The sequence below is a fragment of the Nannospalax galili genome, unplaced genomic scaffold, assembly GCF_000622305.1.
Source record: "Nannospalax galili isolate Female #2095 unplaced genomic scaffold, S.galili_v1.0 scaffold54, whole genome shotgun sequence".
Lineage (NCBI taxonomy): Eukaryota > Metazoa > Chordata > Mammalia > Rodentia > Spalacidae > Nannospalax > Nannospalax galili.
In genome coordinates, this window is record NW_008341028.1 from 430,388 (window position 1) to 446,508 (window position 16,121).

Genomic DNA, 16,121 nt, shown 5'->3' on the forward strand with positions numbered 1-16,121 from the left:
ACATACTCTATGTCCTGTTCTCTTGCTTCCTTAGGACTTCTGCTGAGCTCCACCCCCTCTAGAGACTCTTTGCACAAATATTTTTTTCTAAACTAGCACTTTGCTACTGCTGTGTATTTCATTTTCTTTTCTTTTCTTTTCTTTTCTTTTCTTTTCTTTTTTGGTCTTTTTGAGACAAGGGTCTCCCTGTAGCCTGAGCTGTCCTGGAACTCACTATGTAGACCAGGCTGGCCTTGAACTCACAGAGATGTGCCTGCCTCTGCCTCCCAACTGCTGGGACTACAGGTGTGCACCACCACGCCCAGCCATTTGATGTTTTTACTATGATGTGTTGTGTCGACTTTCTGTTTGATCATGTCTTAATGGTTTTCTCTGTGCTTCTTGAATATCTATAGGTATATCTTTACCTAATTTAGGGAAATTTTATTCTATAATCCCATTGAAGATCTGTTCAATGCCATTGGTTTGATCTTCTTCCTGTGTGCCTCTAATATGTAGATTTGGTCATTTCATGATGTCCCACATTTCCTGAGTATTCCATTCCTGTGTTTTTTCGAATTTTGTATAATCTTTGCTTAAGGAGTCAAGGTCTTCAACTTTATCTTCCAGTCTTAATATTCTGTTTTCCATTTCATTCATTCTTCTTGTGAGACTTTCTCCTGTTGTTTCTACTTGTTTTATTAAGTCTTTCAGTCCTGTGTTCATTTCCATTTGGGTTTTCCTTACTATTTCTATCTCTTTAGTGAATTCACTTTTCAAATTGTAGACTGTTTTTGATATTTCATTGAACCACATATTTGTATATTCTTGAGCTTCCATCACAAGTTTATGCCTTTCCTCTTTGAGTTCTTTGAGTTTGTGTTTTCTTGTTATTCTTTGATGATGTTTATTATTTTTTTTAAAAATTCTGTGTCGTGGGGTTCTACAGGGCAGTTCTCAACATTCTGTACTTCTGTAGAACCATGGGTTTGTTGGGGACATATTTTCCTGGTTTTTCATATTGTCTGTGTTTTTGTGTTGCTGTCTGGGCATATGGATGTTCTTTGTCAGTTATGTGCTCAACAGGACCTTCTACTCTGCTTTTGTTTAACTTAATTTTGGTTCAGAGTCCTGGCTAAGCAGGTCTATCTGCCTGATCTGGAGGCTGGGAGTTTGGCTGTGAGGGGGCCACCTGGGTGAGAACTTAGGGATCTTTGGTAGGGTGGGTGGTCAGTTTGGTTTGGGAAAGTAGTCCAGGGATTTGTAGTTAAGGAGTAAGAGCCAGCCTGTGACAGAGGCCTGTGGGGAGGGACAGTGATGAGAGGAATGGGGTAGCTAATCCTTCTGTGGAGAGTAGGTTGGAGCTGAGGCTGGGCCTGCCTGTGAGAGAGGCAGTCAGGAGACAGGGTTGGGGTGCAGTCCACCTGTAAGAGAGGCCAGCTGGGGACAGAGTGAAGGTGGATAAGAGAAATGGGGGAGGGAGGCAGTGAGCTTGATCCAACTTACCAGAGTCCTGGCTGAGCAGGTCTGTCAGCCTGATCCTGGGGCTGGGAATTTGGCAGAGTCCTGGCTGAGCAGGTCAGTCTGCCTGATTCCAAGGCTGGGAATTTGGCTGTGAAGGGGCTTCTTGGGTGAGGACTTAGTGATCTATGGTAGTGGGTAGTTAATATGGTTTGGGAAGGTAGTCCAGGGATTTGAAGTTAAGGAGTAAGAGTCAGTCCGTGATAAAGGCCTGCGGGAAGGGACAGTGATGAGAGGCTCCTCCTGTGGAGAATGGGATAGAGCTGAGACTGGGCCTGCCTGTGAGAGAGGCAGGCAGGGGATTGTATACAGTGTTCTTAACTGCTGAACCATCTCCACCCCCTGCCCCTTGGGATTAAAATTTTTTTTTTAAATTGAATTTTCATGTATTTCATACAGAAAATCATTTTTATACCCCCTTCCTAGATGGCACTCTCCCATAGTGCCCCCACTGGAGTTTAATACATTCTGTCATTTGTAGTAAGGCCTATCAGGTAAAGTTAGTATCCCAGATGTCCCTCAGGGCAAGTTCATCCACTGGGATATAGTCAGCCTATCTAGAGTCCCTCCCTTTAAGAAGATCAGCCCTTCCTCACCCAGCAGTAATCAGTTGCCAATAATTCTTTGACTAAAATGGGGGCCTGCTGTTCATTTCCACAGTTCTGTGCTGGATTTTTGTCTGCTTAAGTTTGCATGGGTCTTGTACGTGCTGACACCATTACTGTAGGTTTATATGAGAAGGGTCCCAAATACCTATAGGACTATTTCTGTATGGCTATGTACCTCCTCCCTGGCTCTTACAATCTTTCTACCCTCTCTTCCGAAATGGTCCCTGAGCCCTGGGTGGGTGGATTTTAATATAGGAGTTCTGTTCAAGGACCCACACTCTGCCAACTCTTATTCTCTGTGTTTCGGCCATTTGTGACCTTTTGTGTTTTGGCCCTCTGTTGCATAAAGGAGCTTCATTGATGAGAGTTCAAAGATACATTAGTGTTCTCTTCATCCCTTGTTCTATGTTCCATGAATTTTAAGTATAGAGGTTGCATCCTAGATGTGCCACTTAGACTTGGGCGAGTCATAGAGAATCTCTGTGTGTGACCAGTTGTGGAACTCTGTAATTATCTCTGTCTCTTGAAAAAGAAGCTTCTTTGATGGGTGGTAACTGGGATACTTGTATATATAAATTTACGGGTTCATATTTTGCACATAGTAAAAAGTTACTTTTGTCTAGATATGTGACAGCCTTAGAGTTTTCTCTAAGATCTGTGACCTCTCCAGCCATGTGTATTTGGTTAGGTTTACAGTACCACACATGAGTTCCCTCACATTGAGTGGGTTTTAAGTCTAATTAGGTAGTTGTTGATTACCCCCAAGAAAAAAGTGCCACTGCTGCACAGGGTCTCACTATAGCCCCAGTTGATCTGGAACTTGCTATGTATACCAGGCTGGTCTTGATCTCATGAGATCCACCTGCCTCTGCCTCCCAAGTGCTGTGATTAAAGGTGTGTAGTACCATGTTTGGCTGGATAATATTTTTGATGTCTTCTTGCATTCAGTTTGCAAATATTTTATTGAGAATTTTTATGACTATGTTCATCAGAGAGATTGGTCCATAAGTTTATTTTTTGGTATTGTGGTAATACTGGCTTCATAAAAATAATTTGAAACTGTTCCTTCCTTTTCTATTTTATGGACTAATTCTTAATTCTCTGAAGCTTTGGGAGATTTCCTTGCTGTATCCATCTGATCCTGAGCTTATTTTTAGTTGGAAGACTTTCAATTACTGCATTTATGTTATTGGTTATGTGTCTATTTAAATTGTTTACCTCATTTTGGTTTAGTTTTGGAAGGTCTACAAATGATAGAATGATACAGAAATTTATCCATTTTTTTTTTAGATTTTCTAGTTTAGTGAATATAGGTTTTTAAATATGTTGTTTTGAGGGGCTGGAGAGGGGGCTCAGCTAACAACAGTTTTTAACTCCAGTTCCAGGGGATCCAATGCCCTCTTCTGATGTAACGCAGACATTTCATGACATGGTTGCACTTACACACATGAAGGTAACACAGTCATATGCATAAAATAAAAATAATAAATATTTTTTAAAATGATCTTTTAAATTTCTGAATTTCCTCATCTGCTGTAGTTTCCTTTTTCTCTTTGATTTTATTATTTTATTTTATTTTTTGGCCTTTTTGAGACAGGGTCTCCCTGTAGCCCCAGATGGCCCAGAACTCACTATGTAGGCCAGGCTGGCCTCAAATTTACAGATATCTGCCTGCTTCTGCCTCCCAAGTGCTGGGATTAAAGGCATGCACCACCACACCTGGCCTTCTCTGTGATTTTATTAATTTGTGTTCTCTCTCTTTCTTTCAGATAATTTGACTAGAGGTTTGTCAATCTTGTTAATCTTTTCAAAGACCAGTTCATTTCATTGATTCTTTTTTTTTTTTTTTGTTTCTGCTGAGCCATCTCTCCAGCCCCAATCTCTTTAATCTTTTAAAAGAACTATTTTTCATTGATTTTTTTGTTGTTTTTGTTTCTGTTTCATCATTGATTTATTTTTTGTTTCTATTTCATTGATTTCAGCCCCTGATTTTGATTATCTCTTCCCATCTAGTCTTTTTAAACAATGTTTGTTCTTGTTTTTCTAAGGCCTTCAGGTGCATCATTAAGTTATTAATATGAGATTTCTCCAGTTTAAAAAAATATTTTATTTTTATTATTTTTTATATGTATGAGTGTATTGCCTGCATGTGTGTAAGTGCACCATGTTGTGGAATGCCTGTGGAGTTCAGAAGAGGGCGTTGGCTTCCTTGGAATTGTTGTTACAGATGCTTGGAGGTGTTGGAATCAAACCTGGGTCCTCTGCAAGAGCAACCAGTGCCCCAGCCCTCCAGTTTTGGTTTTTTTTTTTTTTGTCTTTTTGAGACAGAGTCTCCCTGTAGCCCGAGCTGATCTTGAACTCACTATGTAGACCAGGCTGGCCTCAAACTCTCAAAGATACTCTTGCCTCTGCCTCCCAAGTTCTGAGATTAAAGGCATGTACCATCACGCCCAGTATATATATAGACACTTAGTGCTATAAACTTTCCTCATAGGACTACCTTCATTGTGTCCCATAGATTTTGATATGCTGTGTTTTATTTTCATCCAATTCTGGGAAGTTTAAAGTTTCCTTCTTGATTTCTTCCTGGAACCGAGTTTGTTCTGTAATTTCCATAAGTTTGTGTGCTTTTTCTCACTTCTATTGTTGTTGATATCCAGGCTTGTTCCTTTGTGATCAGATAGGATAAAAGATGTTATTTCAATTTTCTTAAATTTTTTGAGACTTCTTTTGTGTCCTAATATGTGTTGATTTGGGAGAAAATTCCATGAACTGCTGAAAAGAAAATGTATTCTTCTGAAAAGAAAGTGGTGTTTGGGTGGAATGTTTTATAAATGTTTGCTATATTCATTTGATTTATAATGTCATTTAACTCCAGAGTTTCTCTTGTTTTTGTCTGGATGACCTGTTCATTGGTGAGAGTGGGGTATTTAAGTCACCTACCATCATGGTGTTGGAGTCATTCTGTGATTTTTTAGATCTAAAAGGGTTTCTTTTATGAAATTGGATGCCCATATTTGGTGTACGTATGTTTAGGATTGTGATAGCTTCTTGTTGGATTTTCCTTTAATGAACATGAAATGTCCTTCCCCTATCTCTTCTGATTAGTTTTAGTTTGAAATCTATTTTGTCAAACATTAGAATAGCTATGCCTGCTTGTTTCTTAGATCTGTTCCCTTAGAATGCCTTTTTCTACACTTTTACCCTTGTTGCAGGTTTCCTCACAGGTCCAGCCCATGAGGGACTGCAGGGAATGAGGGTTCTGGCTGAGGTGGGGGTGAGTGGCATGGAATCAACACACACTCTGGGAGCCAGATGAGAGCAGGCACTAGGTGAGGTGCTGCAGACTCATTTATTGCAGGGAAGTGCAAGCCTTATACTCTGCCCCCAGTGTCCCATAAGTTGGTGTGTTGCTTCCTGATAGATCCCTCATCCGGGCATATGGTAGGTTGGCTATTTTGCGGAAGTGCGGGCTGCACTCTCAAAGCAGAAGCTGTGTCTCTTAGGGCAGCCTGTGCTTAGGTGTGGCACTTCCTATCCTACATACCCTAAGATGATGTCAATCATTGATGGCAAGATGTGTTTCTTGGAGGCAGCAAAAAGATGAATTCCTAATTCTTCTATTCTATTCTGTTCTACTCCTATTCTATTCTATTCTATTCTATTCTATTCTATTCTATTCTATTCTATTCTACTTTCTATTCATTTCTTTCTTTTTTCTTCTTTCTTCCTTTTGTTTCTTTCTTTTTTGAGAGCAGGACTCTCTGTAGCAGCAGCTGGTCTAAACCTCACTATGTAGACCACGCTGGCCTCAGTCTCACAGGGATCCACCTCCATCTGCCTCTGGTGTGCTAAGATTAAAGGCATGTGCCACCACACTCAGCAGGATCCCATTTTCTAATCCAATCAGTTAGTCTGTGTCTTTTAAAAGTTAGTTTATTGTTTAATTACTTAATTTTATGTGTATGAATATTGTACCTGAATGGATGTAAGTGCACTCATGTCACGTAATGCCCATGGAGGCAAGAAGAGGGCATTGGATCCCCTGGAGCTAGAGTTATGGACAGTTGTTGGCTGCTATGTGGGTTCTGGGAACCAAACTCAGGTCCTCTTCAAGAGCAGCCAGTGCTCTTAATGGTAGAGCCATCTCTCCAGCTCTGTCTGTGTCTTTTTATTGAGGAATTGAGTAATGTTAAGAGTTATTACTGACCAGTGTTTATTAATACCTGTTACTTTTTTGTGGTGGTATTTTCTTTGACTTCTTCTGGTTGACTGTTCTGGAATTGTTTATTTTTTATGCTGTTTTGGGAGTCTTTAATCGTCTCTTCAGTCTAAAGTATTCATTCTGGTATCTTCTGTAAAGGTGGCTTAGTGAGCAAAAATTCCTTAAATCTGTTTTTATCATGGAACATTTTCTTTTCACTGATCATGATTGATTGTTTTGCTGGGTATGATAGCCTGGGTTGGTATCTGTGGTCTATAAGAATTTGTAGAACATCAGTTTACGCCCTTCTGGCTTTCAGAATATCCACTGTAAAATCAGGTGTTATTCTGATAGGTCTGCCTTTATATGTAATTTGATCTTTCTCTCTTGTGGCTTTCAGTATCCTTTATTCTGTACATTTAGTGTTATTATCATTATGTGATGTGGGGAATTTCTTTACTGGTCCTATTTGGTGTTCTCTATGCCTCTTGGAGCTTGATAGGCATCTCCTTCCTTAGATTGGGGAAATTTCTTTCTATAATTAAAAACATTTTTAAAAACTATTTTATTTATTATTTTTTATGTGTATGCATGTATTGCTTGCATGTAGGTAAGTGCACCCATGTCGTGTAATCCCTGAAGAGGACAGAAGAGGCTGTCAGATCCCCTAGAACTGGAGTTACAGACAGTTGTTAGCTGCCATGTGGGTGCTGGGATTCAAAACTGGGTCTTCTGCAAGAACAGCCAGAGTTCTTAACTGCTGAGCTATTGCTCCAGCCCTCTTTCTATAATTTTTGTTGAAAATATTACATGTTAATTGGACTTGGGTTTCTTCTCCTTCTCTATCTATGGTTCATAGGTTTGATATTTTTTGTAGTATCCCAGAGTTCATGCACATTCTGTTCCTGAATGTTTTGCGTTTATCGTTTTCTTTGAATGGATCAATTTCTCTATCTTGTCTTCACTACTTGATATTCTCTTTTCCACCTGAATAATTGTCTTGGTGAGACTGTACACTTAGTTCTTTTATTTCACTGATTTCTCATTTCAAGTTTTATTTGAGTTTAACTTCTCTTCAGAAATTCTAATTATTTTTTTAATTATATTTTCAAATCTTGGATTATTTTATTTCATTAAGTTATTTGTGTGTGTTTTCACAAATCTTCACTTTGAAATTTGTGCTTGTCCTCTTTTAATTTGTTGAATATATTTATCATTGCTATGAAATAAATATTTTTTCCTCAATGAGGTTGTTCCCAGGGAATATTTTAGTGGCTGTACTGATTTATGGAGGAGACACATTGTTTTCATATTGTTCATGTTTTTGTGATTGGAGGTGGGGATCCCTGGCAAGAAGCAGCATTGTCTTTGGGGGTGGTGGCCTGAATTCATATCTCATATCTTGCATTGCCTTCCATGTTTCATTTAGCTCTTTGTGTTCTCATTCAAGAGCTTATTTTCTTTGATTTCTTTCATCGTACTTTAATCATTCTTTTAAGTTCTCTCCGGATTTCAGCTAACTCATTCTCCTGGATGTCAATACTATAGAATTAGTAATTTTTGGAGGAGTTATGTTTCCTTGGTTTTTCATGTTTCTTTTTCACATATCTGGGTTTATTTAATTATTTGAATTTTTTCTTTTTAATCAGCTGTATTCTTTCATTTGAAGGATTTGCTATGTTCAAGCGGGACTTGAATTTGGTAGAGTTCAGTTGGGTAGTCTAGGAGCCCAGGGTGCCTGTTGCAACTTCTATACTACTCTCTGAGTAGTGGGTCAACTGGGAGAACAACCTCTGCTGCTAGATATTCCCTCTATGCAAATGTGGTATATCCCAATTAGCAGTAGTGACCCCTTTGACTTCAAAAACTAGAAAGGATAGTGTGGGTGTACTGGAACTTTAGCTACTAAGATTAGGTGTGGGAGGAAGTAGGAGGGTGATTATAGGGATCAGTATTAGGTTGACTTTGAAAAGAGTGAAAAACACAGCTGGGAAGAGAAAGTTGGGACATTGTTAGAGTGTTTGTGTATAGTGCACCCATGTCGTGCAATGCCTGTGGAGGTCAGAAAGAAGGCATTGGATCCCCTGGAACTGGAGTTATAGATGGTTGTTAGCTGCCATGTGGGCATTGGGAATCAAACCCAGGTCCTCTGCAAGAGCAACCAGTACTCTTAACTGCTAAACCATCTCTCCAGTCTCAAATTTTGCATTTGTCACTTTAAAAATTAGTAATCCATACTCTTCAAATGTCTGTATTTTGCTAGATACTGACAATATGAAGCCACTGGAGGGAGTGAGAATTCTGGATCTAACAAGGTTTGTATTTGATTATCTGCATTTTGGTGACTGAGTTTTTCTGTTTTCTCAAAAAGCTTTATTAGTTTTTGTATTATAAAGGGTACTTACATTCTAACATTGAATTTTGGTGAATAAAAAAAATTCTGGAATATCATCATCATCGTCTCATTATTGTTATTATTTGGGTTTTTGTTTGTTTATGTTTTTGGTCTTTTTGAGACAGGGTCTTCTTGTAGCCCCAGTTGACCTGGCACTTGCTATGTAGATGAGGCTGGCCTTGATCTTACAGTGCTTCACTTGCCTTTGCCTCCTGAGTGCTGGGACTAAAGGCGTGCCCCACCATGCCTGGCCTGAATATCATTATTTTTAAAGACAATGTAATATTTACAAAATTTTGTCCATTTACACATTTGCATATTACTAAAGAAACTTAAGATTTGGAATTTATATTGCTGTTATGTTATACCTACATTTTAAACATACCATTTTATTTGAATAATTTTCTGTGATAATCAAAATTAAACAAAAATGAGATTTATAAATGCCACACAATTGCCTCATCATTTCAATATTTTACTTTTATAAATTAGGTTTCTTTGGGTACAAGTTTTTGCCTCAATTTCAATTTATTTTTCAGCATAGAATTATACAAATAAAATTTTTGGATCAAAGGGGATATAGTTTTTTAAAACTTTTGATAAACAGGGCCAAATTACAATTTTTACAGTTTTTATTTTTCCTCACCTTATATGAGCTTATCTGTGTTAATATACTTTCATGATGACTGTTTATCTCTCATTGTTTAACATTGTAGAGTATTGGCAGGACCTTTTGCCACTATGAACTTAGGAGATCTTGGAGCAGAAGTTATAAAAGTGGAAAGACCAGGTAAGGCTACTGCTTCTTTTAAAAAGTACCGATCAGACTAATAAATACTTTGAATAATTCTTTAAATAACCAGGCTTAGTGTGCCTGTAAATGGGATGAGGAGATAATTGAAATGAAGTTTTTATTCTCCATTCCTTCTCTTACTCTGCATTTATGTTAATTATATTTTATTATTTAAATTTGTTTATTTTTATTTTACGTGTATGAGTATTTTACCTGCATAGTATGTAAGTGCATAGTATGTAAGTGCACTATGTGTCTGTAATGCCCACAGAGGCCAGAAGGTGTCAGATCTCCTGGAACTGGAGTTTCAGATTGTTGTTAGCTGCCATGGAGTTGCCGGGAACTGACCCTGGGTCCTCTGCAAGAGCAGCCAGTTCTCTTAACTGCTGGGCCATCTCTCCAGTACCTATCTTTTATTCTTGTCAATTCCTTCTCATATACAGGAAGGTTCTATTAAAATATATAATTATAAGCCAGGCATAATGGCTCCTGCCTTTAATCCCAGCACTCTGGAGGCAGAGGGAGGCAGATCTTTCTGCGTTCAAGGCCAGCCTGGTCTACATAGTGAGTTCCAGGCCAGCTGAGGCTGTTGGGAGACCCTGACTCAAAAAGACCAAAAACAAAATGAAACAAAAACCACAACCCCCCAAACATATGTAATTATAATGATAAGGGCAACATTACAGTCCCAGGCAAAGTTCTAAGCCCTTTGATGGTTTTAGTTTAATCTTTATAATAACCCTATGGGCTAATGTTGCTATTCTTAATTTAGAAGTGAGAAAATGGAGGTAAGAAGAGGTAGGGCAGTTCCTTCAGGCCCACATAGCTAATAAGGAATATCCAGGTCCTTGGCTCTGATCTTGATGCTCCTAAGCACCATTTAAGTGGTTCTGTGAGTGAGTGTGACTGTAAGATGAAGCACAAGGGAGGAGAAAAGGGAAGAAACAGGATGAGATGGGGAGAAGGAAAAAGATTAAAGTCCTTCAACCAAGGACACAAATACCTCAGCTTCAGCCATGATTTTCTAATAAAAGAAGTATTTCCCCATCTTATTGTTTTAAGGGAACAACAGCTAAAATTAGATCAATTCCTTGTTGGTTCTGGCTTTTTTTTCTTTCTAGGGATAGCATCTCTCTACATAGCACAGGCTAGCCTGGAACCTCACAGACTCAGAACACTAAGTGCTAAGATATGACATCTTTCCAGTGCGTTCTTTTTCCTTTGTTCACAAAGGAAACATGTTCTGTGTACATAATTCTTGTTTTTATTTGGTGCCTTCTTAGCACTTTGGTGGTTAATGTATGCTGTTTTCGACAGTGTTGCTCAGAAAAGTGTCATTGTAGCATGCCTTTTCTCTCTAACACGCACTTCCACAAAATCCCCATTCTTCTTGTCCTCTACACCACCCTATCACCTGACATTTTAAAGTTCTCAAAAGTTAATATTATTGCCCTGGTGTTTTGTACATGTGCAATCCCATCACTGGGGAAATGGAAGGAAGAAGGATCAGTCATTCTTTGCTACTTAGTGAGTTCTAGGCTAGCCTGGGCCACATGAGACCATGTCTCAAAATAACAGCAACAATAAAATACATTATTATTTACATTGAAAGATATGCTCCTCAAGGGTCTGGGAGAGAATTCTCAAATCAATGATCTGGTCTAGTACTGAATAGTATGCATAGTATTCATAATTTGTAATTATAAGAGAATAATTTGTAATTATATCAACTTGTAAACTTACCATAACTGATAGAGCCTTTAAAGTACAATACTTAATCTAGAAAATTCAATTTCCTGCTAAATAGGTCTTCTGAGGAGGCCCAAACAGCAGACAGTTGTCTTAGCAGCACGGGGAATATTGCTATTTTATCCTGCTTTACTCATCTCAGCCGGTCAAGCCCTGCTTCCCAGAGGCCTTGCTCACCTGTCCTGTCAATGACAGTCACTACCTTCTATCATTGCTGGCCATGTGCTGAGGAATGTTTATCTTCTTATGGAATGTCCCCATCTCTTGTACTTGTTTCCACCAAGTTCTGACTTCCTTACTGTGATCCTGTTTCAGTACTACAGTCAATACTACAGCTCTTCCTTCCTTCCTTCCTTCCTTCTTTCCTTCCTTCCTTCCTTCCTTCCTTCCTTCCTTCCTTCCTTCCTTCCTTCCTCCCTTCCTCCCTCCCTCCCTTCCTTCCTTGATTCCTCCCCTCCTTTTTTTGGACGATTTTGCTAGGTAGTGCAGGCTGGTCTTAAACTCATCATCCTCCTGTCTCAGTCTCCTCTCCTAAATGCTGAGGTTACAGGCCTTGATTTCAACCACTGCTTTTCTTGCATCTTCTGTTCATAGATAGAACATCCAATCTAGTTTCTCTTGCCATTTCAGCTGGTAATCAAGATGACATTTGCATTTGTACTTATGTTGCTGTGTGGATTCTCCATCTCTGCCTCCCAGGTGTTGGGAGCATAGGCAGACTACAACATGGCTTTATACCCAGCCTCTGTTTTTGCTTTTCTGATTTGTTGTTACAGAAATATCCTGTAGATTATTCCATTACCAGTCCCCAATGCTACTTTACTATATAAACTCATATTATTATTCTGGTTTAAGTAATATTTAACATGACTTTTGTGGACTTCATATTTTCATTTCATAATGTCAAGAAATACTGAAAGAACTAACAAACTTGTTTGCCAAAATGTAAAAAAATTTCCTCTAACTTTTGCTGTTTATCAAATCTAAGGATTACTAGCACACTATTTCCTTCTGGATTTTGATCTTCAAGAATCCAAATTAGTGTAAGAAAAATGAAAGGATTTGGTAGATGGCATAAAACATGGAGAGCTCTGGCAGCTCCAGTGAGCTTCATAGCTCCTGAGGAGTGAGGATTCCTCAGGATAATCTGATATCTTCAGGTTCCTGGGAACATATGTGGGTTTAAGCCTGTGGTTTAAAAATGCCTTATGGTGTTTTGAAGCTAATAATCCATATTGTTATTTACAGGAGCTGGTGATGACACACGAACTTGGGGACCTCCTTTTGTGGACACAGAAAGTATATATTTTCTCAGCGTCAATCGAAATAAAAAAGTAAGAATACTATCCATCTTTGCTTTATTTGTTTTCTTGATCAAAAAAATTTTTATTATTTTTATTTTAGTTGTATTGCCTGCATATAGGTAAGTACACCTGTGTCATGCAATGCCTGTGGAAGACAGAAGAGGCTGTCGGATCTTCTGGAACTGGAGTTATGGACAGTTGTTAGCTGCCATGTTGGTGCTGGGATTCGAACTCAGGTCTTCTGCAAGAACAGTCAGTGTTCTTAACCACTGAGCCATCTCTCCAGCCCCCATGTTTTCTTGATTTTTAAATAGTTTATTTATTTTTTATGTGTATGAGAGTTCTGTCTGTGTCTGTGTAAGTGACTTGTGTATACAATGCCTACAGAGGCTGGAAAGGGCATTGGATCCCCTGGAACTGGAGTTACAGGGGTTGTGAGCCACCATGTGGGTGCTGGGAACTGAACCCTAGTCCTCTGCAAGAGCAATCAGAGTTCTTAACTGTTGAGTCATATGTCCATCCCCCTGTTTTATTGATTTTAATTCTCTTGGCAGTTATAAAACTTTTAAAAAAATATTTTATTTATTATTTTTATTTTATGTGTATGCGTGTATTGTTTGCATGTAGGTAAGTGCACCTGTGTCATGCAATGCCTTTGGAAGACAGAAGAGGCTGTCAGATCCCCTGGAACTGGAGCTACAGACAGTTGTTAGCTGCCATGTGGGTACTGAGATTTGATCCTGGGTCTTCTGCAAGAACAGTGTTCTTAACCACTGAGCCATCTCTCCAGCCCCCAGCAGTTATAAAACTTTGGATGACATGAATTTTTAATTTTTTATCTTTTGGTTATTTGAGACAGGGTCTCCCTGTAGCTTCACCTGGCTTTGAACTTGCTATGTAGACCAGGCTGGCCTCAATCTCACAGAGCTCTACCTGCCTCTGCTTCCTGAGTGCTGGAATGAAAGGCATGTGCCACCATGCTCACCATGGCTTATTATTTTTTAAAATAATTTATTGAGAATTTCATACAGGGATATAAACATATAAGGTGTTTTGATCAAATCCATAGCCATTCCCTCCCCTCCAACTCCTGCAATATCTCCCCATCACTTTTTTCTGATAACTTCATGTACTCTTTCTTCTTTTTTTTAATGGAGCTTTTTTGGTTGTAAGCCTGAGCGTTTAATGGTGGAGCTATCCCTCCAGCCCTACTTTTTTTGCTGCTCTAACATTCCCCTCTCTGAAGAGGTGACCCTAAAATCTTCTAAGGATTAGATACAAGCTCCCAAATACTTTCAACATTTTTGGCCTTTGGAACAGATTATGTTGCTAAGAGGCCCAAGGACATTTTGACTTTTAGCCAAGAAACTGGCTACTTTTCTTTGGGGTCTTTTTACCCTAACCTCCTAGCCAATTCCTACCTTCTATTCTTTTCGCACTGTTCTCTGAAGAGGTTACCCAGCTTACAGATAGGGAATTGGGTTGCTCTGGCTTCTTCCATGATGAACAGGGATGCAGGGTGAGGCAACTGGAGTACCCCTTCAGTGGGTCTATCTAAAAGACTCCTAAATTGCATAAATTTTATATCTAGGGGTAAAGGAAAGTCCTTGACTGGTGAATAGGAGATGTGAAGGAGAAGTAAAGGCAGTTCTAGCATTAAAGTTCTCGACAGGGAACTAGAAAAAAGTGAGAACAGGGCAAGTTTCAAATGTTCATAGGAGAGTCCATTGGAATTTCTTTACAAAGACTCCAGAGTGATGGATTCAGGATTTGCTTTCAGGCATTTTGAAAGCTGTTGGAGTCATTAGAATCAGTGTCAGTTCCCTTTCAAAGGCTTCTAGATAGGGGGAGAAAACAAATTTGGCCATCATTTTAGAACAATAGCTGGTTGTCTCCCTTAGCTACAGGTGGGCACTACAGTATTGCAGACCAAGATTTGAAGTCTTACATCTGAGCAGCACTTTCTGATTCAGAACATAATCATCAATGAGAGATAATTGTCTAAATAACTTTTTATATGAACTTAAGCCTAATGTCTGAGAAATGTAATCCCTTGAAATCTTAAAGAAATATACTGATCATTTTACTCTCTGTTTATACTTTCATTTTGGATGTTTAAGTCCATACAGTTGGCCCAAATAAATCAAGTTATATTTACATTTAAGGTTGTTTGAGGATCTGTTCCTCAGGGGTCACATGGGCTTGAGAGGAGCCCCTGGCCCCTTTCTTATACCAGTTCCATCTATGTGAAGATAAGTCAAAGGTCCTGCTCAACCATGGCTGCCTTCACTTGGAAGCATGGAAAAATTGTTTCTCTGAATTGACCCTCCTCTTTGTAGACTGGACACTGGTTCAAGTCAATCTGGTGGGGTCTCCATGGCCTCCCTGAAAAAGAGGACAGGTGATTCACCACAGTTACAGGACATTTTGAGAGATGGTCCATAGTCCCCTGGAACTAGTTGGCCTTGGAGGGCAAGGGGCAAAAACTGTCCTTTAAGTACTACTTTAGGGTGGTTTTAATTTACATTTTCCTAATCACTAACAATGTTGAACACTTTTTGAGATGTTTCTTAGCCATTTTTATTTCTTCCTTTAAGAACGCTCTGTTTAGATCTTTAGCCCATCTTTTAATTGGGTCATTTGGCTTCTTGATTCTTTGTTTTGTGAGTTCTTTATATATTCTGGATGTTAGACATCTGTCAGATGTGTCACTGGTGAAGATTTTTTCCCATCCTGTGGCTTTTCTCTTCACTTTATTGATTGTTTCTTTTTCTATACAGAAGATTTTTAATTTAATGAGGTCCCACTTGTTGATTGCTGACCTTAATTCCTGAGCAACTTTTGTCCGATTTAGAAAATCCTTTTCTACACCTATATTTTGTAAATTATTGCCAATATTTTCTTCTAATAGTTTCATGGTTTCCTGTTTCACATTGAGGTCTTTGATCCATTTGGAGTTGACGTTTGTGCAAGGTGAAAGATAAGGATCTAGTTTCATTCTTCTACAGGGCGAGAGCCAGTTTTGCCAGCACCATTTGTTGAAGATGCTGTCTTTCCTCCATTGTGTGTTCTTGGCACCTTTGTCAAATATCAGGTGGCTGAAATTGCATGTACTTGGGTTTGGGTCTTCAATGATGTTCCATTGATCTATGTGTCTATTTTTGTGCCAGTACCATGCTTTTTTTATGACTATAGCTCTGTAGTAACTTTGAGATCTGGTGTAATAATCCCCCCAGCACTGCTGTTTGTGCTCAGGGTTGCTTTGACTATTCGGGGTCTTTGTGATTCCATATGAATTTAAGGATTTTTTTCCCAATTCTGTGAAATATGTCATGGGGATTTTGATTGGGATTGCATTGAATCTATATATTGCTTTTGGTAGGATGGTCATTTTCACAATATTAATTCTTCCAATCCATGAGCATGGGAGGTCCTTCCATCTACTGGTGTCTTCCTCAATCTCTTTCTTTAAAGATTTAAAATTTTTCATTGTAGAGGTCTTTAATGTCTTTGGTCAGGTTTATTCCGAGATTTTTTTTTTTTTTGCAGCTATTGTGAAGGGGGGGGT

At 38.9% G+C, this 16,121-nt stretch overlaps 1 protein-coding gene across 1 annotated transcript in view; it reads left to right on the forward strand.

Moving 5' to 3' along the window:
• Sugct (succinyl-CoA:glutarate-CoA transferase) overlaps positions 1-16,121 on the forward strand; it is a 932,078-nt gene that overhangs the window by 32,901 nt on the left and 883,056 nt on the right. Inside the window, exons 2-4 of the mRNA XM_008836273.3 lie at positions 8,576-8,627; positions 9,424-9,497; positions 12,498-12,583. Of these exons, the coding sequence (XP_008834495.1) occupies positions 8,576-8,627; positions 9,424-9,497; positions 12,498-12,583 (212 nt within the window). The remainder of the gene's footprint in view (positions 1-8,575; positions 8,628-9,423; positions 9,498-12,497; positions 12,584-16,121) is intronic.